The 22,266-nt window shown below is 50.8% G+C and overlaps 8 protein-coding genes across 8 annotated transcripts; 6 read left to right on the forward strand and 2 right to left on the reverse strand.

Annotated features, from left to right (window-relative positions):
* Positions 1-56: 56 nt before the first annotated feature.
* BDV14DRAFT_84678 (mitochondrial 54S ribosomal protein mL49) lies at positions 57-1,108 on the forward strand. The gene is made up of 3 exons (XM_073777670.1): positions 57-350; positions 463-851; positions 926-1,108. Exons 1-3 carry the CDS (start codon positions 194-196, stop codon positions 974-976), a joined length of 597 nt encoding a protein of 198 aa, XP_073632470.1. The 5' UTR covers positions 57-193; the 3' UTR covers positions 977-1,108.
* Positions 1,109-1,746: 638 nt separating this feature from the next.
* On the reverse strand, positions 1,747-4,943 carry BDV14DRAFT_84680 (putative ARID/BRIGHT domain protein (SWI1)). The gene has a single exon (XM_073777671.1). It carries the CDS (start codon positions 4,896-4,898, stop codon positions 1,953-1,955), a length of 2,946 nt encoding a protein of 981 aa, XP_073632471.1. The 5' UTR covers positions 4,899-4,943; the 3' UTR covers positions 1,747-1,952.
* Positions 4,944-7,450: 2,507 nt separating this feature from the next.
* rpt3 (proteasome regulatory particle base subunit RPT3) lies at positions 7,451-9,471 on the forward strand. The gene is made up of 6 exons (XM_073767221.1): positions 7,451-7,836; positions 7,890-7,931; positions 7,984-8,082; positions 8,139-8,425; positions 8,492-9,155; positions 9,209-9,471. Exons 1-6 carry the CDS (start codon positions 7,679-7,681, stop codon positions 9,225-9,227), a joined length of 1,269 nt encoding a protein of 422 aa, XP_073632472.1. The 5' UTR covers positions 7,451-7,678; the 3' UTR covers positions 9,228-9,471.
* A 732-nt stretch (positions 9,472-10,203) lies between these two features.
* Positions 10,204-11,316, forward strand: BDV14DRAFT_84724 (uncharacterized protein). Its single transcript, XM_073777672.1, has 2 exons — positions 10,204-10,753; positions 10,829-11,316. The coding sequence occupies exons 1-2, from the start codon at positions 10,309-10,311 to the stop codon at positions 11,212-11,214; spliced, it is 831 nt and encodes a 276-aa protein (XP_073632473.1). The 5' UTR covers positions 10,204-10,308; the 3' UTR covers positions 11,215-11,316.
* Positions 11,317-11,900: 584 nt separating this feature from the next.
* On the forward strand, positions 11,901-13,741 carry BDV14DRAFT_164708 (ankyrin repeat domain-containing protein). Its single transcript, XM_073767222.1, has one exon. It carries the CDS (start codon positions 12,103-12,105, stop codon positions 13,144-13,146), a length of 1,044 nt encoding a protein of 347 aa, XP_073632474.1. The 5' UTR covers positions 11,901-12,102; the 3' UTR covers positions 13,147-13,741.
* Positions 13,742-13,777: 36 nt separating this feature from the next.
* Positions 13,778-15,700, forward strand: BDV14DRAFT_164710 (aspartic peptidase domain-containing protein). Its single transcript, XM_073767223.1, has 4 exons — positions 13,778-14,015; positions 14,077-14,218; positions 14,269-14,923; positions 14,976-15,700. The coding sequence occupies exons 1-4, from the start codon at positions 13,917-13,919 to the stop codon at positions 15,262-15,264; spliced, it is 1,185 nt and encodes a 394-aa protein (XP_073632475.1). The 5' UTR covers positions 13,778-13,916; the 3' UTR covers positions 15,265-15,700.
* A 110-nt stretch (positions 15,701-15,810) lies between these two features.
* On the forward strand, positions 15,811-19,240 carry fcpA (protein-serine/threonine phosphatase). The gene is made up of 3 exons (XM_073767224.1): positions 15,811-16,538; positions 16,591-16,677; positions 16,727-19,240. The coding sequence occupies exons 1-3, from the start codon at positions 16,291-16,293 to the stop codon at positions 18,942-18,944; spliced, it is 2,553 nt and encodes an 850-aa protein (XP_073632476.1). The 5' UTR covers positions 15,811-16,290; the 3' UTR covers positions 18,945-19,240.
* Positions 19,241-20,190: 950 nt separating this feature from the next.
* Positions 20,191-22,209, reverse strand: BDV14DRAFT_84777 (uncharacterized protein). The gene is made up of 3 exons (XM_073777673.1): positions 20,890-22,209; positions 20,452-20,842; positions 20,191-20,395 (listed from the first exon to the last, which is right to left on the reverse strand). The coding sequence occupies exons 1-3, from the start codon at positions 21,959-21,961 to the stop codon at positions 20,353-20,355; spliced, it is 1,506 nt and encodes a 501-aa protein (XP_073632477.1). The 5' UTR covers positions 21,962-22,209; the 3' UTR covers positions 20,191-20,352.
* Between the last annotated feature and the right edge of the window lie 57 nt (positions 22,210-22,266).

Raw genomic sequence — 22,266 nt, forward strand, 5'->3', positions numbered from 1 at the left:
TCAGAGAGCAAAAAGTCCTTGCTCTGGTCCTGCTCTTGTCTCGATATCAATCAGCCCATCTCGAGTCCCTTTCCCTCTCTTCCATCCCCCTCGCCCTCTATCCTCGTGGTCCATTCTCCCTCGGAGGGCACCCTGCGCGAATTCTGCGCGGCTTTCTCTTTCCCCTCGGCCTCCCCACATATCCTCTGCACAGATGGCCTCTTTCATGCAGTCTCTACCAGCCTCCGCCGTTCGCAAGCAGTCGACGGTGGTCTCAAGCTGTCTACAACGCGCTGCGCAACCTGTCACACCCTCAGGAATCCGTAGCTCAGTGTCTCCTCACTGCCTCCAATCTAGATTGATCAGTTCTCGTACGTCATAGCCATTCCGTTAGCCACCGGTCCTATATTGCCCAGCATATAGCTACGGATCTAAAGCGCGCCGGATATGCAGAAATTAGCCAGTACTAACAATCCAACATAGAAACACTCCTCCAAACCCAACGCGCCTCCTCGTCCAAACTCCCCATCTCTACTCAGCAGCGCCGCACATTCCTCGCCCAACTGAAACGTCAATCGCAGTCCGTCAAGGAAACCACCGCACCCGTTACACCCCCCCCAGCAGCTGCCAAACTCAGACTCCGAAACCTCCCCTACTTCGTCCGCCGTACACCCGCAAACCAACTCCCCGTCTACCTCGTCACCAAGGCCGGCGGTACCAAGCAGCAGACGAAAATCCAGAAGACAGAGGGTGATATGGATGCCATGAGGCGCGATCTTGCAGTATACTTGGGCCTCGAGACGACCGAGCGTAATGCTGCGAAGAGCGTAGATATCAGCATTAACCGATTGAATGGGCACATTATTGTCAAGGTACGCGCTTCTCGAATATATGGACGCGCTACTCCATCCGGAGGAGAACTGGAGCTAACGTTTGATTCACACAGGGCTGGCGAAAAGATGAAATCCAAAAGTTCCTCCTCGAGCGTAACTTTTAAGCCGTGATCATGACATATCCCCATTGATCGCGTCCTACTGCACGACCGGCCCACCTACTCTCAACATATCCTCAACATCCTTATTCATCGGGACTATCAAAAATGTACCCCAACAACTCGGGTTAATGCCACTATAAAAATGGCTCTAAAAAACAAGATAAAGGGGAAAAAGGCTGTTATCACGGTACTCTTTCTCTCAACTTTCATGCTGGCTAGGTAATTGGTGTGGTATCGACTATCTTTTATGTCTACCTAACCCACCTATGCCCTCCCCATCGTCTCTTCGATGTGTGTGTACAATTTCCTACTGTATCATTTTTGAACCTTCCAGGAGTTATGTCGTTTATTCATTTATTTCCTTTTCCTTTTTCTTTTCTTTTCCATTCTCATTTTTCGTTATTATTTCGTTCAGTCACCTTGGATTATGTATTACTGGCGTGGCTTTCAGGCATTCTGTATGTAATAGTGCATATTCAACGATCTCATGGCTGTTCATTTCGGTGTTGGTAGGACTTAGGAATCTCTACTCCTTGATTGTTGAATATCAATTCGCGGCTATGTAAATTGGGGATTGAGATTAAGATACGGTAAGCCCGGTAGAAAATGCAACTACAAGGACTAATGAGATACAGCTAACAAGCATACGCACGAAACCAGAAATGATTTCTAATAGTCATATATAGATGAACCCGCATATCGGTATTCAGGTTAAGGTTGCCCGAGGGTATTGAGCATTGTACAGTGATGAGTGGGTAGCAGGGCGCAAAAGAGCAACAAGAATACACATTTGTCACGCCCTCGCAAGTAAGTACCTTTTCCACCGGCGCCAGATGACTTTAAATCTGAGAGTAATAATTTACTGAAAGAAGACAAGGCAGGAATAAGAAACATCGATGTTTGAAATTGCAAACAGAAGAAGGGAATAGAATTCAATGCCATCGCTAGTAAATAGACCAAAGAAAGGGACGTAGTTTCATCATTCCGCAAGCCGTGCATACGTGATCAGTTGCCGGACAACGCCAGGGTCGACATTTGGCATAAGCAGTGCGCCGAGGAGGCTCTCCTTCTTTGGAAGGATCCCGGATGCGAACCTCAGTGTGGAATCGGTATCTGCATGTTTCGACGTCTCGGCTAAGCGCTGAAGAATAGCCAATCCTCGGTTGATGATGGCACCGTATGCACCTGCCTCGGCTTCAGCCTGCGCCCTTGCAGCGTGCGTTTGGCGGGAATTAGGAAGGGGAGGAGGCACACGCTCTGTGCTTAAGAGGCAAGAAAGTCGGAGGAGATGTATGGCAAAGCCATCCACTGATTCAAGCCAGGATTTGGCGGTTATTCCCTCAGCGAAACCTGACAAAATGTCTGCAGCCAAAAGCCCTTGCATAATGAACACTTTGCGGATATCTGCTATCGCCAGGGGCTTTCTAGGCTGATTGGGGACAGGGCAGATAGCAAGACCGAAGGTGCGGGTCAAAAGCTCTTGTTGCGCGGTCGAGGCCCCGTCACTGGAGAATATGGCACGGAAGTATGTTCGATTGGGCTCATCACGCGCCAACAATTTGGCCAAGCAGTCGACGGCAGCGGGAGTATATTTGTGGATTGAAGGATTATATGCCGTGAACATGACGCCGTCCGGTGAGGTTGTGGGTCCTGGGAACGGAGCAAAGGACAGAAGAAATTGCAAAAGGCAAAGTGCCTCCTCTTTGCTTGGTAAATGGATGGCTTGAGCCACATTGCTGAGGTAGATGACAGTATCCTTCATGAAGTCGAGCGTGTTCTGGTGCGTTCGGAGAAGCATGTTTCTGGTACCAAGGTATCGAATGATGGTTGAGATGAATTCAACAACGGGAGGCGTGGATAGAATACCATGGTTAGGCTCGATGAAGGAGAAGTTGCGCAAAATAGTGGTAATACAGACGAGCCTGTCAACAGCCCGATCCAGTTTGTACTCGGTGCTACCGAATCCGGCGACTGGAGCTAATGATGTCCATTCGGAGTGACAACCGCGCTTAATCTCTTCATACGAGGGTAATAACATCATATCAGAGACTTCCGGCGCATGCTCTGCCAGAAATTCAGCTTGATCCTCAGCGCACTCTATCAAGCTGTCAACCAGGTCATCGCAATTGTCCAATGATAATTGGATCGGCGGATCTGAAGAAGAAATGGAGACAAGTGCGTCCAGTGCCACCCGGATTTCTGCATGCATGCCGGACTTGATGCCCATCGTTAAAGCATGTATGTCAATTACACCAAGTTCAGCAAACGAGGGTATATTTGGTTTGAGTCGGGAAATGTCTTCTCCAAGCTGGTAGATCTCGCCCACTGCAATTGGCCCATGGAACTTGTTGTCTGGGAGTACCATCGGCTTGTATGTTTCTTGTATCGGATGCCCTAGAGGCCTGTCAGATGATTGATCTACCTCCACAGGCTTTTCGACGACAGACCCCGGACCCTTCTCGGACGGCACAGGGGACTGGGATGTTTGCCCATTGAGATCATGGGGTGTGGTTGGTGGTTGGGATAGGCGAGAAACACTGAGACGATGTTGGCTATGTTGTTGTTTGTTCTGTATCTTGCCTGGCGTGGGGGTCGCAAATCCATTAACCGCGACTTGATGAACACTATTGGGCGTTGGCGTACTCATGGGAGTGTTGTGCCCTAATTGCTGCGGGCCTTCGAAGCCCGGTGTCTGCTTGACGGCGGGAGACTGAAATTGCATGCCAGAGGGGTCACTGGGTTGACGTGGTAAGGATGGTTGTTGAGCTGAGGGGTCGGTGAACTGCTTCTGCTGGCTGCTCAGGAAAGCCTGTTCGTAAGCGGCTAGAGTTCGCTGATAGAGATCACGAATCTCCTGGGCGGCCATAGGGAATTGCTGGGTGGGGAATTGTAGCTGTGAGGATATTACCGGCCACATATTAGTCGCTGAGACCTTCTTGGAGCCCCCGAGTTTCATGACAGCGGCGTAAAGCTGTACAAGATTTATCGGACGCCCAGAAACAACAGGATTGGGATCTAGAGGTAGATTCCTTGACATCATGAACTTCTGTAAGGATCGCATGAAGCCCTCAGGGTTCGGCGGTTTTGCCATTGTTTGTTGCATTTGCCTGATGGCCGCCATCTGCTGGGGATTCGCCATGGCATTCATACCTGCTACCAACTGGCGGCCACCCATTGTGGGGTTCATATTCATCGCGCGATTCTGGTTCTGCATCTGTATGGCGTGCAATCGTTGTTGCTGCTGCTGAGCAGCAAGTGCCTGCTGATAGCCTGGAGGCATACCGCCAAACTGCGCCTGCATTGGCGCTTGCACGGCGGCCGTCGTCATCGCGGGAGCGGGCGAGAAGCCGGTTCCCATTCCTTGGGGAAAAGGCTGACCTGGCATGAAAGAATTATTTTGCGGCGTATTTACACGGCTTGGATGGTCGGACTGCGAAGGAGACATCTGGGACCCCACATGAGGTCCGGCGGGCGAAAAGGGACTTGGAGAAGCTGTTCCCATCCTCTGTTGGTCAAAATCTTGCATGATTGGGGATTGTGAGACATTTGCGGATGCACCTTGTTGAATATGTTGATACTGGCCCGGGTGAGGGAATTGAGGAGCTCCATTGACAGGACCTTGGAATCCAGGATAAGGGACCTGGTGTGGTGTCTGCGAACGGGAAGTAAGTCCTCCTGGCGCTTGCCGTGGCGACATCGAAATTCCATCTTCTGGTCGCGCGCGCTTGGATGGAATCACCTGGTTGGGGTTGGCGAATCCAGGCGAAGCATTTCTAGGTACGCCATTGAACATGCGCTGGAACTGATTTGGGTCGGGAGTAGGGGAGTTGTGAAGGAAAGCCGCAGAAGGATCAATGGTCGCCTGATGAAAAGCACCATTTTCATGGGTAGGGAGGCTCGAGGCGTCAAGGGGCCAGGCATTCATGTCGTGCGGTTTTGCCAACCCATCTGCAAGGCAAAAGGAGCTGTCAGAGAAAATGACACAAATGCAACGAGTCCATCATTCAACGTGCGACCGATGGGAAATGGTGGTACAAGAAAAGCCTCATCATCGAACATCAAACAAGTAATCAGTTTGAGTCAATGGAGCGCGATGGATGACTGAGGTCAAACGCGTCGGTTGGGGAGTCGCTTGTCGCGCCTTGGTCTGCGACACGACCGAGGCGAAGCACCCGAAACAGATCAACCGACGCGGAGCACTCGAGAAGGAAGGGAATGGGGAACAGGTAAGAGTAATACAGGTTTCACTCATGCCATCACAGAATTATAATGAATCAGATAAGGGAATAAGATGGTACATACCGACAAGGCTGGACTATTAAAATGCCGACTCACAAGCGGACGATGGTAGCCAGTCCCGAAATAGCAGCTGGCAGGTTGAGAGACTGCGAGGGATGGGAGGTCACGGGACCCGCGAGTAGGAAACAAGAGAGCGTCTGGTGGAAAAAGGCCCGGTCAGCGAACGCCTGCAAATGGCAGCTGCCAAGCTCCGGAAGACTGCATCAAGACGGACGGAGAGCAACAGCACAAATAAGTTGTATATATAGGTGCATATGATAATAAGCTTAAAGAGGACATAACATGGATGTAAGAACAGCTTTTGCAAAGCGCGGTGGTTCCGTAGAACGAGATGATGGCGGCCAGTCGCAGTGCGTGGGCACAAGATGGGCGAGGCGTGGAACAGACCCAATAACGGAAAGGGAGGCGGCGGGGAGACGATTGTAAGAAAACAGCGACGTACCTTGCAATAGTGCACCATACACTGTGGTACGGTATACAACCCTTGGCCAGGATCGCGTATTTTATTTCTTATTTTAGTATTCCATAAAGACGGAATTTTCGATCGCTTGGAAAGACCGATGAGTGGAGGCACAAGGGGATGGGAAGATGCCGGGAATGGGGACGGGCGTGGAGGAAAGCAGCACCCCAGATTCGGGGAGGAAAGGCTGGGGATATCAAAGTCCGATGGGGACTGGTGTATAACTTTCCAGTAAGTTATCTTACCAGAACTGAGCAGTAATAATAATCTTAGCAGCAGAGACACAGGAGAAGCAAGTCAGTCGGTCCGTTAGGTTAGCGGAAAGGGGTTTCCAACGAGGTTCCAGTGACGGGCGCTCGGAGCCTGCATTGTTCCGCCCCGGATGGACCCGGTGGAATGCCACCCGCTGCGCTTTCGGCCATTCATCGTGCAAAGCAAGGAATGCCGTGCTTAGCGGGGAATCAATCAGAATCAAACTATCTCTTGGGATCGAGCTCATCTGCTGCTGGCACGTTGCTCAGACCCTTTGAGAGGGGGGACAAAGAACTTTTTCTGTCAGTGCTGTTGGTCGCTCTCATGAGCTGTTAGTCTGCTGCGGTGCCCTTGAGCCTCCCTGCCGGTCCTGAGTAGAGGTCAAACTCAGAGCACCAACACAAGCAGTTGGGTTGTTCATGATCAAAATAAAGCAGTATTGCATGTTTGACTGGTTTTCAGGTCGTAGTTTTTGAGATCCAGCTGTCAAAAGCTGATTTCTGATCAAAAGAAGACTTGAGTCTTGCTGGGTTGCTCGTAGCAGTAGCAGTAGGTTGTTAGTCCAGAAACGTAGGGAGCACAAGAGGAGACCAGCGTAGAAACGGGGCACGCTCTTTGAAGAAGAGACAGCAGGAGTAGTTTCAGAAAAGAAATCGCGCACAGGGAGAGAGCTGAGGAGAGAAAGAAAGGAGATTGGAGCTTGGTCACGGAGAAGAGGATTATTTATAACGGCTCATGCTGCCCACCTGATGGAAATGATCCGCCCAATCTTGAGTGCGTCAAAGGTATGGATGGGCAATGACGGAGCTGCAACTGTTTGACAACCCCCTCGCTGTCTCCCAATTTAATCCCTGGGGCTTCCCAACTCTAGATCCCTAATTCACAGGCCTGCAAGACACTCCCGCGTCCTGTCCATGGATTGCTGTCCCACCTGCCACGTCCTTATAATGCTCCACTGCGAGTGTAAACGATTGGGCTGATTTTGAAGATGAGCTATTAGCTAGAAGGTTCAAATGCAGAGAATGCAATGCTGCCTGTCCTGAAAGCACAGCTGTAACAAGCCTGGTAGACTCGTTGACCGTCTCGCTGTGATTCACCTGCGTCATCAGGAAACTCAGCCATATCGCCCGGTCATTGCAGCCGAACCAGCGATCAGCAGCTAGAGTTGGGATGATTTCGTTACTAGGTTCCGAGAAAATTACAGTCACACTAGTCCTAGGAAACATTATTGTAGATTCTCTGCAAAAGTGCAGGTAGCCTACTGTAGTCTAGAGCTACACTCTCACCCATGGGCGGGCTGCTAACATGCCTCGCCGGATAGCAAGGTGAAGTCGGTATCACAAGTTCGTAGAGTCAACTGCCTCCAAAATGCGTGCCTTGATAGCAGCCGGCATGTACGGGGTACCATTTCAGTGGATCTCGTCGGCAGATGCGCCTTGATCATTCATTCAACTTCGATTTGGGAGTTCTGATTGCTTCTTTGCCACGCCCCGGCGACGCGGCGCCAAGCAACGGGTCACGTGACGTATCCGGACCAGAGCTACGTGATGCGTCTATCGCTGTTGCTGGCGAAGCTCCGATCAAACAAGGCTCTTAAACACCTCAACCACAATTATCATCTCGTCCTTTTGCACCATCCACCACCACCCTCAAAAAGTCAGACCTTCTAACTACCTCATCAAGCTTCATTCGCAATGGGGGACGTTGCCGTGGAGAACCCGGTGAGCGCGCTCTCGTCTCACACGAAGGCAGCTCCCTTGGATATTATCCCGAACATCGACTCGCTTGAAGGGACCGGTGCCGACGACGGTGATGAGTACGCTACGTTGAAGAAGTTGCAAAGACATCTGGAGTACGTTCTGTCTCAAGGTAGAAGCCGGCTGTTTGAGCTGACCAATGAACTAGGTACATCAAACTTCAAGAGGAATACATCAAGGATGAGCAAAGGTTTGGGGCATCACAGCTCGCAGTATGCGACTGTGCTAACTCGTTCTTCTAGGAGTTTGAAGAGGGAGCTTGTTCGTGCACAGGAGGAGATCAAGCGGATACAGAGTGTGCCTTTGGTCATTGGCCAGTTCATGGAAGCGATCGATCAAAAGTACGGCAGTCGCAGAACTATAATCATAGAAAATCCATTCTAACCCATGTTTTTAGCACCGGTATCGTACAGTCGTCGACCGGCTCGAATTACGTCGTTCGCATCCTCTCCACCCTCGACCGCGAGAAGCTGAAACCGTCGTCATCCGTTGCGCTGCACCGTCACTCCAATGCCCTTGTCGATATTCTACCACCGGAGGCGGACTCCTCTATTGCGATGCTAGGCGAGAATGAGAAGCCGGATGTGACATATGCGGATGTTGGTGGACTTGACATGCAGAAGCAAGAGATCCGGGAAGCCGTCGAGCTTCCTCTGACGCACTTTGACCTCTACAAGCAGATCGGTATGCTTCGAAACCCAGCATTCCTTATCCACGTTTGCCCCGACTAACAGTTGATTCTCCGCTTAGGTATCGATCCGCCCCGTGGTGTCCTCCTGTACGGCCCTCCCGGTACCGGAAAGACCATGCTGGTTAAGGCTGTCGCAAACAGCACTACCGCTAGCTTCATTCGTGTGAACGGTTCAGAATTCGTACAGAAGTATCTTGGAGAGGGTCCCCGTATGGTCCGCGATGTCTTCCGAATGGCCCGAGAGAACTCGCCAGCAATCATCTTCATTGATGAAATTGACGCTATTGCCACAAAGCGTTTCGACGCGCAGACCGGTGCCGATCGTGAGGTCCAGCGTATTTTACTGGAACTTTTGAACCAGATGGATGGCTTCGAGCAGACAAGCAACGTGAAAGTGATTATGGCCACCAACCGTGCAGATACTTTGGATCCGGCCTTGCTCCGTCCCGGTCGTCTGGACCGAAAGATCGAGTTTCCAAATCTCCGTGACAGACGTGAACGTCGTCTGATTTTCTCAACCATTGCGTCGAAGATGTCATTGTCTCCAGAGGTCGATTTGGACTCCCTTATTGTCCGCAACGAGCCCCTTTCCGGTGCTGTTATCGCAGCTATCATGCAAGAAGCTGGTCTCCGCGCCGTCCGAAAGAACCGTTATAACATCATCCAGTCGGATCTTGAGGACGCCTACTCTGCTCAAGTCAAGACCGGACAGGAAGCCGACAGGTATAGTACCTTTCTTATCCGACTCAAAATCCATCATGCTAATGATTCTCCAGACTTGAGTTCTACCGGTAGATGGGTAAGCTTGACATTTGTGGGGAAGTGGCTGTGGCAGAACATAGTGAGAAGCAATATACTGTATCAACAAGACTATTGGTTATTGTAAGATGTAGTCCGTGGCTATTTCTCAGATCAGGAATCGACTGCCATTAAATCCTGTTGTACGGAGTAGATAGCGCGGAAATCGAACGTTGACATGATATCCGCCGGCTCATATTTCTTCGAATCTACTCGCCGCTGCTAGAATATATATCCGGGCACACCAGCCTCAACATTCTTCTCCACTTTCATCATCCTGATACGGTCGACCCTATTTTTCAAGCCATCAGATATCTTTCCGGACATAAACTGAACAATTATCTCCATTGCAAGGTGTTCACTTAACCTCTCTATATCCTAAATCGCACCAGACACTGCAGGAAGTCGTGTACCTCTGCAAGACACAACGAAGGTACATCTACACCCATCCAATGCTCCTCGTCTGTCCTTTGTCCACCTGGCTCACCTCACTTAAGACGCCTCAAAAGTGCCGCCCCTTCTGTTCCCTGGTTTCGTGGTACCCAATAACAGTGGCAGCGGCCCGGGCTGCACTGGCCTCGGGAAGTGTAGTTGTCTTGTAGATGGATGCAGTCTACTTGAAGGTTGTAGGTTGCTATTTTGGCGCTGGGCTCTTTGTACTAGCCCTTTGTTCAATGGCCACTCTTCCCATGGTAGATCTGGGCTTGCCATCGTCCCTAACCAGGGTATTTAGAGAGGTCATGGCTCCCTAAGGAATGGTTGTAATCACTGTCTGAATCATCTTTTGCTGGTTTGTAGTACTCCGCACGGACCTAGTTATCGCTTTCAGACTACTGCCATCATGGGTCACCGCAAGAGAAAGACTCCAGCTGCCGACAACGATGACTGCTACATAGTGGTACGTTACCTAGGGCTGCCCTGCCCTGCCGAATCTACCTACCTGCTTTCTTTCCAACTAATAACCTACATCTCCATTTAGAAAGCAAGTCGCACGAAGCGCGCAAAACACGTGAAGCACGCGAAGCCCGCAGACGACGATTTCAAGAGTGAAGACCTCACCCTCGAAGGAATCCCTAACATGAAGCACTTAGCGTCGCCATTCATGAACCTCTCACCGGTACCGGACTTCAGCGATGAGAAGAAATCAGCATCAATACTTGCCGCTGAGCTCGAACAAGCAGTGTTGTCCTGGGTGAAGAAGTATGCGGCAGGCGACATGGCGCACTTAGCGGACAGAAAGACGTCTTCGGAACAGTGGCAGAAGATTATTGAGGGTGCGAAGGGATACTGTGCGCAATGCCCGCTGGACACTCTGAAGTTGATATCGTCGGACCGGGCCTATGATCAGATTCCTAGCTTGCTCGCGCATGCGGTCGTCAACAAGAGTCTCTGGGAACTGGTCGAGAATTCCTTTTACTATTTAGACCAGAAATTCGAATCTGGTCTCCACTCGCCGCATTTGCGTACGCCGCCTGAAGGGTTTGCGGTCTATCTCAGGGAGCTCTTCTCCAGGATGAACACGAGTGAGTAACACGGCCATAGAATGCGATTTGCTTGGATGCCAGAGGCAAGCTAATGGACCTGTTTGATCACTCTAGGCAGGCAAGACGATGCTGTCAAGTGCCGACAACTAATGCTCCGAGCGATAACAGCAACAAAGGCGTTCCAGACCAACAAGGACGACTTGGGAGTGGAAGTGGGGAAGAGGAAGGAGAACGCACACAGACACCTTGTCAAGCGGCTGTTGGATGACTCTAACTCCCCACTACAGCCTTTGCTTAAGGATATTTGTGTGAGCGCGGAGCAACGGACTGAAATGCTAGAGTTGTTCGCACGGGCGAGCGAACTCTCTATTCTGTGCGGCATTACCGACAAAGAACTCCAATTCCGCTCGCTCGATGAACTCCCTCTGTACGACTATGGAGGTCAACAGGACCGGTTGATGAGCCCTCACTACACCACCAGCAGCGCCGCCGCTCAATAGCACAAGGCTGAAGACAGCGTCAGTCGTACCGTGGGCGAGAACCATCAGAAGCGACCTGCGATTTTTGTTCTCCGCCCGGCATTTAGCTACAAGGTCGAGGACATAGAAGACGGACCGGCCACAAATGAGCACGTAATCTGTAAAGCAATTGTGGTGATAGGCGAGACCAAGCCCCCAGTGGGAGACCTGGAGGATCGCAATGCGATGATTGACAAGGAGGGTCCAGAGTCAGAACGCTTGAAGGATATCAATAAGCTCCCAAAGCTATTTGGTAATTATGCCCCGGAGATTGCAGCGCAGTTTAATGATGGCTTCCCGTCTCAATTCGATCGATATGATGTCAAGGGACAGGACTGGCGTACTTGCGCGCGCCGCTTGGGAAAACAGTGTAGTTGCGAGGAATGCGAAATTGGAAGGAGCCCTACGGGTCGAATGATGGGGGGTCCAAGGATGGACGTGGTAAAACTCTTTGACTTCTTTTTTCTGGGGACTTTTGGGCGTTGGTGGCTGTTTGGTTTGGTGGACGATAGCCGGTGTTAACTGTATTTAGAAGATAAGTACGTACTTTTGGTTTTTGAGGGTGAAATACCGGAGGGCGAGCAGAAGTCAAGTATACTTAAGGCGGGTTACGTACTTTCAGCCCCAATTTCCTGTCCTGCAGGGGCCGTAGGGCACGCCTGAGTGAACCTGTCCCTGGAGTACTCGTTGTTCTTTGCTTGTTTAACTTATATCACATTCATTGTGCAGCACATTCCACCAGTACTTCCTCTTATATTGCGTGTCTCTCGGTTTCAATCTTCGCTGTTCAAAGCCCAACATTCATAGCACTATCAATGCCATCCTAACGCCACGCTATACCTGATACCAAGTCTAACAGTTAAGCAGAAAATGCTACTCCAAGAGTTACCAAAAGAGCTTCTCAGAATCATTTTGGATAATTTATATTCAAACCGGCATAAAAACTCGTTCATCTTATCATGCCGACGTGTCTACTCCGCCCTCAATATATTTCTCTACCGGGATGCTTTGAAGCATGGCCCTGAGCGAGTATGTAATTGGAGTGCAATGCATGGCCGTGAAGATACGATGGACAAGCTGATACATGCGGGGCTGGATATTAGTGAATATAAATTCTCCAGCATCCTTCTTGCGGAAGCAGCTCGACACGGCCAAGCGGACTTCATACGGTGTTTGCTTCGACAGGGGCTCAAGCATCTTAATGTGCTCTATGTTGATGCAACACCGCTTGTTTATGCAGCAGCAGGTGGCCACGCAGACACTGTCCGCCTTTTACTGGATCACGGCGCCCGTATTGACGTGAAGAGTCTGCATGGGCAAAGCCCGTTGATGGCAGCGACAGCTCATGGTCATGAGAGTCTCGTATCTCTGCTGCTAGATCGCAGTGCCAACCCCAGTGCACTAAATGATCCGAAACAGAGTGCCCTGTGGCTGGCCGTGAACGGTGGCCATGTGGAGGTGATGAAGCTTCTTCTTGATCGGACGTCTCAAGATTGTATCAATGTCCGCGACCGCGCTATAACCCTATGGCGAGCTATCGAGCTAAAGAGCGAGGAAGCCGTGAGGCTCTTTCTCAGACATGGCGCTCAGATTAACGGACCACATCGTGAGCTACTTACCCCCAGCATGTCCACTGCTATGCCGTCTGATCCGGTGTCTGTTGCCCAGCAGCAGATGCTTCGCCAATTACGCGAAAGGGCCAACCGGTTTTCACATTCAGCTTTGGAGTTAGCTATCAGGCATGAGTTGACGGACATGGTGCGCTTGATGCTTGATGAAGGTGCCGTGGCTGAGGAAGTAGGCAATGCGGCTCTAAGATATGCGAAAGACCGGCGTACAGAGGATATTGCTGAATTTTTGACGCAGCGAGGTTTTAGATCAAAACCTCCTGAAGCTTCGGATGGTGCTGGCTGAAGGGGCTAGGATAGTCAATCAGATAAATCAGGTGACTGAATGCGCTTCTGGACAGCGCGTAAACGGTGCTACCATTCGTGACAGAAATGGTCTGATTCCCTTGCGCCTTGAATAAAGACATATATAGGCCCGTTTTATAGCGACAGGAGAAGTATAGAGGCACCTATGGAGGTCATCCTTCAAGGCCCTAAGCCTTCTGAGTAGAACGTTGCACTGCTTCTTCAGGGCAACGGCGGATGTACCTTGGTGCCTGGCGATCTATCTGCAGGCCTTAGGCTGCTAGGTTAGTCAGCTCCGGACTGTCACGGATCCACGTCTGATAAGGAGGAGCTTTGCTGTCGGCGCTTATCAGGCTGCATGCTCTCCAAGGACCTCAAGGCAACCATAATGAGAGATTGGCATGAAAACACCCGGAACATTTAGAAGGGCTTTTTTTGATGGCTAGAAACTGCTCAGATAGTTGGACGTACTTCAGAAACCGGGATATAAGCACGAAACGCAGTTACCTTCGCGTAGTCTGGCTGAAGGCGCCCAGGCCGATGACGCAGCTGGGGTAGCGATGATTGGCTGCCCCCGTGTCGCTCCGCAACCAGGCCAGAGCAAGTGACCCGGAAGCACGACTGACTGCATCATCTCACTTCACCTCTCTTCCCTTCTCCAACTCCTTCCTATCATCTCTCTGCTTCTTCCATCATCGCCCTGATCCCATATTTGTAGAGTCCATTCTTTCATTTTGTTCTCTCGCTCATTTTGTGCTCTCGCCGCCCATTATGAAGACGTCCTTGCTCACAGCTTCCGTGCTGCTGGGCTGCGCCTCCGCCGAGGTTCACAAGCTCAAGCTCAACAAGGTCCCCCTGGCCGAACAGTTTGTGAGTTCCCAGCTCATCTAATCCGAATATTATCGATGAAAGAGGCTGACTGATGATATAGATTACTCGCAACATCGCCGACCATGCAACTGCCCTCGGCCAGAAGTACATGGGCCAGTTCCAGCAGCATGTGCTTGACGACGAGCCCGCCAACGCCATGGGCCGCCACGATGTCCTGGTCGACAATTTCATGAACGCGCAGTGTATGACATAACTTCAGATGCTTGCAAATGGATGGTACTAATGTTCCAAGACTTCTCTGAGATCCAGCTCGGTACCCCTCCCCAGACCTTCAAGGTCGTCCTCGACACTGGCAGCTCCAACCTCTGGGTTCCATCGTCGGAGTGTGGCTCTATCGCCTGCTACCTTCACCAGAAGTTTGACTCATCTTCCTCATCCACATTCAAGAAGAACGGCACCGAGTTCGCCATCAAGTACGGCTCTGGCAGCCTGAGCGGATTCGTCTCCAAGGACAACCTTGAGATCGGTGACCTGAAGGTCAAGGGACAGGACTTCGCCGAGGCCACCAGCGAGCCTGGTCTGGCTTTTGCCTTCGGCCGCTTCGATGGTATTCTCGGTCTTGGTTTTGACACCATCTCCGTCAATAAGATTGTTCCTCCATTCTACAACATGATTGACCAGGGTCTCCTTGACGAGCCCGTCTTTGCCTTCTATCTCGGAGACGCCAACTCCGAGGGTGACTCCTCCGTGGCTACCTTCGGTGGTATCGACAAGGACCACTACGAGGGAGAGCTTATCAAGATCCCCCTTCGCCGCAAGGCTTACTGGGAGGTTGACCTCGACGCCATTGCTCTTGGCGACGATGTTGCTGACCTTGAGAACACTGGTGTCATTCTCGACACCGGTACCTCTCTCATTGCTCTTCCTTCCAATCTTGCTGAGATGATGTGAGTAATACTTACCCATTTACACCTCCAAAACATACTGACATCCACGAAGCAACGCTCAGATCGGCGCCAAGAAGGGCTTCACTGGCCAGTACAGCATCGAGTGCGACAAGCGTGATTCTCTGCCTGACCTCACTTTCACCCTGGCCGGCCACAACTTCACCATCGGCCCCTACGACTATACCCTTGACGTCCAGGGATCCTGCATCAGCGCCTTCATGGGCATGGACTTCCCCGAGCCCGTTGGCCCTCTTGCCATCCTTGGTGATGCTTTCTTGCGCCGGTGGTACAGCGTCTATGACCTCGGCAACAGCGCCGTCGGTCTCGCCAAGGCTAAGTAAACGATCAAAGAATCCGCTATATAAACGTAGTGTCCTCGATACACTATCAAGCTCTTGTTTACTTCAGGTTCTCGTTTGATTGAGCAGCTCTATGAGGCATACGTTGGTTGCTGTTTCTACAGATGTCTTCAGAGCTCGAGAAGTAGTTGTGACTTTGACTGTTTCCTGAATCGGCAATTCATTGTGATCATGTTATGGTTCGTCGTTGATTTCGCGAGAGCTAGAGTCAGTCTTTGGCTGCAAAGTAGTATTTAGACCTGTAGTCAGGAATGGCCATCTCAACTCAATCATCACCCTTGAGTGTAGCGCAGCTGATGCGTAGTACAAGCTTGTAAGAGATGTATCTCTATCTACATAATGAAGGGTCTGGAACTGGGCCAAGTCTGGAGTGCCGAGTAAGCCCCCGCACGAGACAGCTCCCGACCGCCCACGGAACCCTGGCTGACTAGGCACTAAGGCAGTTGTTGCTGCCTTGCCGAGCTGGCCGCCAACCTTCTTTGAGCCTTTGAGGTCACTGACTTCCAGCTCTCTTTCATCACCCCATCACCGCATTCTGCTCCAGGCGCAACCCCTCCTTTGTTGTCTTGCTGTAACACATGAGACTCTGATCTATTATTTGTTCCGATTTTCCAACCGTGGAATGCGACAAGCTCTTACCTGCGTTTCTCTCATCTCTTCTCTTCGTCGCGTGCGCCTGTAGCTACCAGCTGCAACTACCTATTTACTCGAGTCTCTCTGCGCCATCTCAAGCACAACAATACCTGATCTTTATTCTTTTTACTCTTACACTCGTGATTGACATCCATATTACCCTCTGCAGCCGCTGAAGGCTCGACGTTTCGGCAACGGCATCGAAGTCCTCACAGGCGACGGGCATGGCTCCATAGCTGCCGGACACGAGAACACACCACAGCTACCGCCGCTCGCGGCTTTCCCTTCGTCCGTTGTACACTTTGGGAACGCGAAGGGCATAAAGGATACGAATCCGGCGAACGACACGCGACAAACACAACACCGGTACAGAGCATGCTTCTTCGTTTACCGCCGAGCCTCCACTACCCCATCACCGTTACGTCGTTGCTGAAACAGCCGGGTGATGAGGTGGAGAGGGACCAGGCGCTATTCTGGTATGTCTACCAGACTACTGTCACAGAGGGGGATGGACTGGGGAACAAGGTCGATGTGAAGCGGAAGTTTCCCACTCGGTTTGAATCGACTGTTGATGGGTCGATTGTACAGTGGAAGGTTGATAAGGGGGATGTTATTAGTGGACCGTGAGTTTGTTTCTGCCTTTGTGTTATGGGTGCGGACTGCTGACCTGGGTAGTGTTGATTTTGTGGAGATAGATGAGCCATGTGCGCACGAGGTGCAGTATGGTGGGCTTTGCGCTGAGTGTGGGAAGGATATGACTGAGTAGGTTCATTGGAAGTTCGAATTAAGCAGACCGGTCTAACTTGTATAGGGCGACGTATAACACGGAGATCACGGATTCGATGCGCGCTCCGATTCAGATGACACACGATAACACCGCTCTGACTGTCAGCGAAAATGAGGCCATACGCGTGGAAGAAGATGCGAAGCGACGCTTACTATCGAATCGAAAACTCTCGCTCGTTGTCGACCTAGACCAAACAATAATACACGCGGCAGTTGATCCAACTATTGGTGATTGGATGCAGGATAAAGACAATCCAAACCATGCAGCAGTGAGCGATGTTCGAGCGTTCCAATTGGTGGATGACGGACCCGGGATGCGCGGCTGTTGGTACTATATTAAACTACGTCCCGGGCTAGAGACCTTTTTGCAGAACGTGGCTGAGATGTATGAGCTACACATCTATACGATGGGAACTAGATCATATGCGCAAGCTATTGCTGGTATCATAGACCCGGACCGGAAGCTCTTCGGTGATCGCATTCTGAGTCGTGACGAGAGCGGAAGTTTGTCCGTCAAGAACCTCCATCGACTCTTTCCCGTTGACACAAAGATGGTTGTCATTATTGATGACCGCGGAGACGTGTGGCGCTGGACTCCTAACCTTATCAAAGTTATTCCGTACGATTTCTTCGTTGGTATCGGAGATATCAACTCGAGCTTTTTGCCGAAGAAACAAGAGGAGGAAGCAGCCGAGGTAAAGCCTGAAACAGCACCAACCGCGCCAACCGCACCAATCGAACATGCCAATGGATCAACTGAGAAATCCGACGCGACAGAAGTATCGACGCTGGAACAACTGGTAACCATGGGTGGTGGAGACAACCCTCAATTACTGCAAGAGCAAAGCGATGCACAGGACGAGACGATCATGCATCAGGTCGAGGACCGACCTCTCCTGCAGAAACAGAAAGAATTAGATGCCGAGGATGAGACGGCGGAATCCAGTGACTCAAGCATGGACGAATCGCAAGATCCCTCGAAGCAACGCCATAATCTACTGATTGACAACGATCAGGAACTCATCAAACTGTCCGATCGGTTAGAGCAGGTCCACAGAAAGTTCTACGAAGAATACGAGAAGAAACGCGCACGAGGCCTAGGAGGACGCGTTGCAGCATTAAGAGGCGAGAAAGCTATATCAAAAGAGAAAGATGTGGATCTCAAGCTAGTTCCCGACGTCAAAGACATTCTTCCGGAAATCAAGCGTCGCCTTTTGGGCAATGTAGTCATTGTTCATTCCGGACTATGGAAGCTGAACGAGGACACCGCGAACCTGGAAATTGTTCTCCACGCAAAGAGCTTCGGCGTCGTCTTCGCAAACAGAGTCACACACAAGACAACACATCTTCTAACGGCCGGAAAGCGCACCGCCAAATTCCAAGAAGCAACTCGTTACCCTAACATCAAGATTGTCCGTAAGCAGTGGCTCATAGACAGCCTCCTGCAATGGAGACATCTAGATGAAACACCATACCTCCTCCCCATCCATCCTAACGAACGCGGCCCGCCTATCTCTCCCACCTCAAAGGAAATGGCAGAGAGTTCGTGGCTGTCATCCTCAGACGAAGCAACAGGCGACTCGTTCCTAGAGGATGACAACGAGGATACAGAACTTAACGACGACATTCTCAAATCCTCCGGGTTAGACGAGACGTCACCAATTGGCTACGACGAAGACGAAGAAGCAGCCGTCCACGAAGAACTCAAAGAGTTCCTAGGTAGCGACGACGAAAGCGAAAGCGACACCGAAGGATCCTTCATGGAACGAGACGAAGCCCCTCCAACGTCAAACCCGACACTGAGTCCCGGCAAGAAACGCAAGCGCGACGACGAAATCGATGATGGCAATGACGACGAATCTTCAGATCCAGACGCTCAATCCGAATCAGGAGACGTTCCCGGTTCGCGCCTCTCACAGCGCATCAAGCGGTCGTATCAGCGGAGCACCAGCTTAAAGGAAGTCGCCAGCGCAAGTAATGGGTCCGGGAAACAATCCCAAGGTGATACCGATCTCGATATTGGCGCCGAAACGGCGACTGGGCCCAGCCCCGAAGGAGAACTAGGTGACCTAGACGTCTCATTCCCCGAAACAGAAGAAGAAGCCGCTGCATCGCGAAATCCGGACTCATCTTACCCTCAAGACCCAGCCGAGGACGACGATGAGCTTGAGCGCGAGATGCTAGCTGCTTTCGAAGACGGCGGTTTCGATTCAAACGTCGAGGAGGATATTGCGGAGGACTGATACTGCTTTTTTGAGTGTCTACCCTCCATTTCTCAATCTTGATCGATAATTCCCTGTCACTGCCCACTCTACCGGCCATTGAGACGGACTATTGGGAAATCTTCGCTTCGCTTGTACAGTTTTCTTTCTGTCGCTATTACAATCCACCATATCCCACTGGCGAGTAATTCAGCCAGCTGGGCACGGTTATCCATTGATAAACGAGCATCGATCAATCGACTCGAGTCCGTGACGAGGACGAGACCGAATTCGCATAGCGAGGCGTTGGTGAAGAATTTACGTCGTTTGTTGCTGGTCTTTTGCTCTTTTTTTTTTTTTTTTTTTTTTTTTTTTTTTTTTTTCTTTTTTTTTTTTTTTTTTTTTTTTTTTTTTTTTTTTTTTTTTTTCTTTTCCTTTACTTCTGCTATCTTGTCTATTGAATGAAAATTGATACATAGAGCCTGGAGGGGATTAGGCTAGGTCAGGCTAGGATATGGACTGTCAATTAGGAGGGCCTCTGGACTCTGGACTAAATATTGCTTGAAAATTTCTATCTACGTCTGCAGCGAATCGAATCCATGGATACCTTATCAATTTGAATATCGGAGATTCTTGTTTACGTTGAGATGCAAGAACAAGGATGAATTTCCTACTACATAAAGAACGCTGACGCTCGTAGAAAAGGCTACCTAAGGTAAAAACGTAGACCGCACACAAGCAAAGACTAGTCGCGCCCTCCCAGCTCCAACCGGTTCCATAAGGATTGCTCCTTCCCCGTGGGCCCCGTCGTGGTTCGTTTCTTCCAAATCGGAGACTCAAGCCCTCGCCGGTCGTTCCTTCCTATTCGCGGAGCATGGAGGGGTCGCACCTTCCTCTTGGAGGTGCAAAGGGGTTTGCGCCTTCCGAAATCTATGCCTGGCTGGTCGTTCGCTTCTCCAATGGAGAGGTCGCAACTTCCAATTCATTTGACCTTGGAAGGGGCTCTTTCCTAACTGGCGCAGTTGGTAGGTAGCGCTGTATAGTACACCGAAATAAGCGTGAAAACAGTAGATGAAACAACGCAGTAAGATCAAGCCGTAGCGAATATAACGCATGAGATATAGCATAAGATAGAATAAAATAACATAGTCAGAATTTCAATGCGATTGTAACCGCAGGTCTGTCGTTGAATAGTGGTCAAATCGCTTAAAGGAATAGCAGCCATGAGATGCCGCGCTAGGTCAGAGTGGTTTCAAAACGCCTTCCTCCATCTAGTAGAAATAGCCTTAAACATTTGCCGGAGGGGTAGTCCAAGTCCAAGTTGTTACTGCGCCGCCCGAAGAAGATTCGTGAGATCGTGAGGTAGTGGGAGTGATAACACAGAACAGCTCATATGAGCTTGAAGGGGTATAGGTCGTATTATATCAGGTAGATGATATAGTAGGATAGATCATGAGATACATAGCGCGGCTATGGCCATGAAGCCAAAGTATCTAGGGGATCAAGTCAGTTCCTGTTTTTCTTTTGAAGAATTGAGTGATAAACATACAAGCCAGCAACGCGCCAGCCATCCTGGGACTTGACGAGGTGTTCTGTCCCAGAATGGTAGTGTGAGGCGATGGCCGCAGAGGCACCGCCAACGACAGCAACGATGAGAATTCGGCCGGCGAACTCGCGGATCATGCTGAAGGCCAGTAGGGGAAGGATAATAGCGGCCGAGGCAATGATAATTGCGGAATAGACGGGAGGTGTGATGTTTGAGCCGGAGGATGCCGCTTGTGGTGTGAGCGAGACCAAGTCCTTTGGGTGGTCAAGGAAGCGCATTTCATTTGCTGCGATAGGGTTGTTCCCTTTCATCCATTTCCGGTAGGTCTCAACATCTGGCTTTGAGGCGCGGGGAAGCGTCTGCAAGACTTTGCTGTATGCAGCAAGGGCATTATCTAGTTGATGTTAGTATTTCAATGTCCTAAGTTCTGAAGAGACGTACTGTATTGCTCAGTCTTTTGAATCAATGCTCCCATGACCTCCTCACGTCTGTAGTGGAGGGATGAATAGGCCTGTGCCTGCACATCCATGCGCCTTGAAGCGGGCATCACCTTGGTACCCTCTTGCTCGGCGGCTCCTCTCCGCTGCATGTCTTCGTAGTCATCGAGGAGGCGAAGCTCTTCCTCCAGATGGGCAATCTCATCCTGGAGATAGAGAAGCACGCGGTGGTTCACATCTTCGAAACGGCGATAGAGTGGTGGAAGTGTGTATTCCTTGTTCTCTGCGGAGGTGCTTAGCCGCCAAGCCAGAAGACCGTATCCTGTAGGATGACGCGATGACTTGGTGTTGCGCCTAACTTTCCGGCTAGAGCGGTGCTGGTCGTCTTCTGGACTTTGAGGGGGAGATGGTGGAAAAGAGGCCCGGCGTAAAGAAGTAGAGGGCCTCGGGTAGTAATCTTCAGGGACAAGTTCTAGGTTCCGATGCTCCGGAGGGAAGGAACTGTCGAAAGACCCAGCGACGGACCCGGCAACACTACTTCCTGCGTCAGTGGATGGTCTCCTGTGAGCCGCGCTATGTCTAGCGAGCTGCAATGGCGCTGACACTGGAGACGCATCGAATGCGCCGGGTGGTTGGGTTTGCTTAGACTGCACAGACGGCGCCCTATTTCGGCCCTGAACAGGAACTGCAGTGTTTGGTTGCCGACTTGTAGGAGTCTTCGATTTAGAATTAGGCGGGAATGGAGGTCGCAGATCATCGCCATCTGATGAGGTAGCGTCCGAGTCGCTGTCCGTCTCACTGTCCGTCTCCATGTACTCAAATACATTTAGCGCGCTGACATCTTTGCCTTTTGCATCAACTGGAGGAGGAGGTGGTTGTGGCGGTGGTTGAGACTTTGAAGTATGACCAGAGCCGCTAGCCTCCGCGCTCTGAGGCGAGCTGGGCTGGGCCTTAGGGCTATCTTTCTTGGGCTTCTCAACCGGCACCTTGGAGCTTTTCGAGCTGTTAGAAATGACAGAGCCCGCCGACGACTTTGTCGACTTCCTTGGGCGAGTGAAGCCCACGTAAGGCGACATTGTGATGGTAGGGTAGGGTTCACGATGGTGGATCCCAACAAACAGCGGTGACAATTAATTAAGCGCTCTCTGGACCGATTTCAGGCCAGGAAACCCGGACATGCGGAAGAGACGAGAACATGAAGAAATAGGATTTGGGAGAGTGATGAAAGATAGGCGCATATCCAAGAAGCAGGGGAGGCCGGGAGGAATTTCAAACGGACGGCGTCGAAGAATGTAGGACAACCGAGAAGCACGAAGCTACAAGCGCTAGAAGTGTTTTTTATAATTTTGAAAAATGCGCTTTTTTCTCCAGGAATCGATAG

Source organism: Aspergillus stella-maris, assembly GCF_047715825.1.
Source record: "Aspergillus stella-maris strain CBS 113639 unplaced genomic scaffold BDV14scaffold_4, whole genome shotgun sequence".
Lineage (NCBI taxonomy): Eukaryota > Fungi > Ascomycota > Eurotiomycetes > Eurotiales > Aspergillaceae > Aspergillus > Aspergillus stella-maris.

Coding starts and splice junctions, on each gene's coding strand:
- rpt3 (XM_073767221.1), top strand. CDS start 7,679: ATGGGGGACGTTGCCGTGGAGAACCCGGTGAGCGCGCTCTCGTCTCAC. Junction 7,837..7,889: donor AAGTTGCAAAGACATCTGGA/GTACGTTCTGTC, acceptor CCAATGAACTAG/GTACATCAAACTTCAAGAGG. Junction 7,932..7,983: donor TACATCAAGGATGAGCAAAG/GTTTGGGGCATC, acceptor TCGTTCTTCTAG/GAGTTTGAAGAGGGAGCTTG.
- BDV14DRAFT_84777 (XM_073777673.1), bottom strand. CDS start 21,961: ATGTCGCCTTACGTGGGCTTCACTCGCCCAAGGAAGTCGACAAAGTCG. Junction 20,843..20,889: donor TCAAAAGACTGAGCAATACA/GTACGTCTCTTC, acceptor AACATCAACTAG/ATAATGCCCTTGCTGCATAC. Junction 20,396..20,451: donor GGCTGGCGCGTTGCTGGCTT/GTATGTTTATCA, acceptor TTGATCCCCTAG/ATACTTTGGCTTCATGGCCA.
- BDV14DRAFT_84680 (XM_073777671.1), bottom strand. CDS start 4,898: ATGAATGCCTGGCCCCTTGACGCCTCGAGCCTCCCTACCCATGAAAAT.
- BDV14DRAFT_84724 (XM_073777672.1), top strand. CDS start 10,309: ATGAAGCACTTAGCGTCGCCATTCATGAACCTCTCACCGGTACCGGAC. Junction 10,754..10,828: donor CTTCTCCAGGATGAACACGA/GTGAGTAACACG, acceptor TGATCACTCTAG/GCAGGCAAGACGATGCTGTC.
- BDV14DRAFT_164708 (XM_073767222.1), top strand. CDS start 12,103: ATGCTACTCCAAGAGTTACCAAAAGAGCTTCTCAGAATCATTTTGGAT.
- BDV14DRAFT_84678 (XM_073777670.1), top strand. CDS start 194: ATGGCCTCTTTCATGCAGTCTCTACCAGCCTCCGCCGTTCGCAAGCAG. Junction 351..462: donor ATCTAGATTGATCAGTTCTC/GTACGTCATAGC, acceptor AATCCAACATAG/AAACACTCCTCCAAACCCAA. Junction 852..925: donor ATGGGCACATTATTGTCAAG/GTACGCGCTTCT, acceptor TGATTCACACAG/GGCTGGCGAAAAGATGAAAT.
- fcpA (XM_073767224.1), top strand. CDS start 16,291: ATGCTTCTTCGTTTACCGCCGAGCCTCCACTACCCCATCACCGTTACG. Junction 16,539..16,590: donor GGGGATGTTATTAGTGGACC/GTGAGTTTGTTT, acceptor TGACCTGGGTAG/TGTTGATTTTGTGGAGATAG. Junction 16,678..16,726: donor TGTGGGAAGGATATGACTGA/GTAGGTTCATTG, acceptor TAACTTGTATAG/GGCGACGTATAACACGGAGA.
- BDV14DRAFT_164710 (XM_073767223.1), top strand. CDS start 13,917: ATGAAGACGTCCTTGCTCACAGCTTCCGTGCTGCTGGGCTGCGCCTCC. Junction 14,016..14,076: donor TCCCCCTGGCCGAACAGTTT/GTGAGTTCCCAG, acceptor CTGATGATATAG/ATTACTCGCAACATCGCCGA. Junction 14,924..14,975: donor TCCAATCTTGCTGAGATGAT/GTGAGTAATACT, acceptor ACATCCACGAAG/CAACGCTCAGATCGGCGCCA.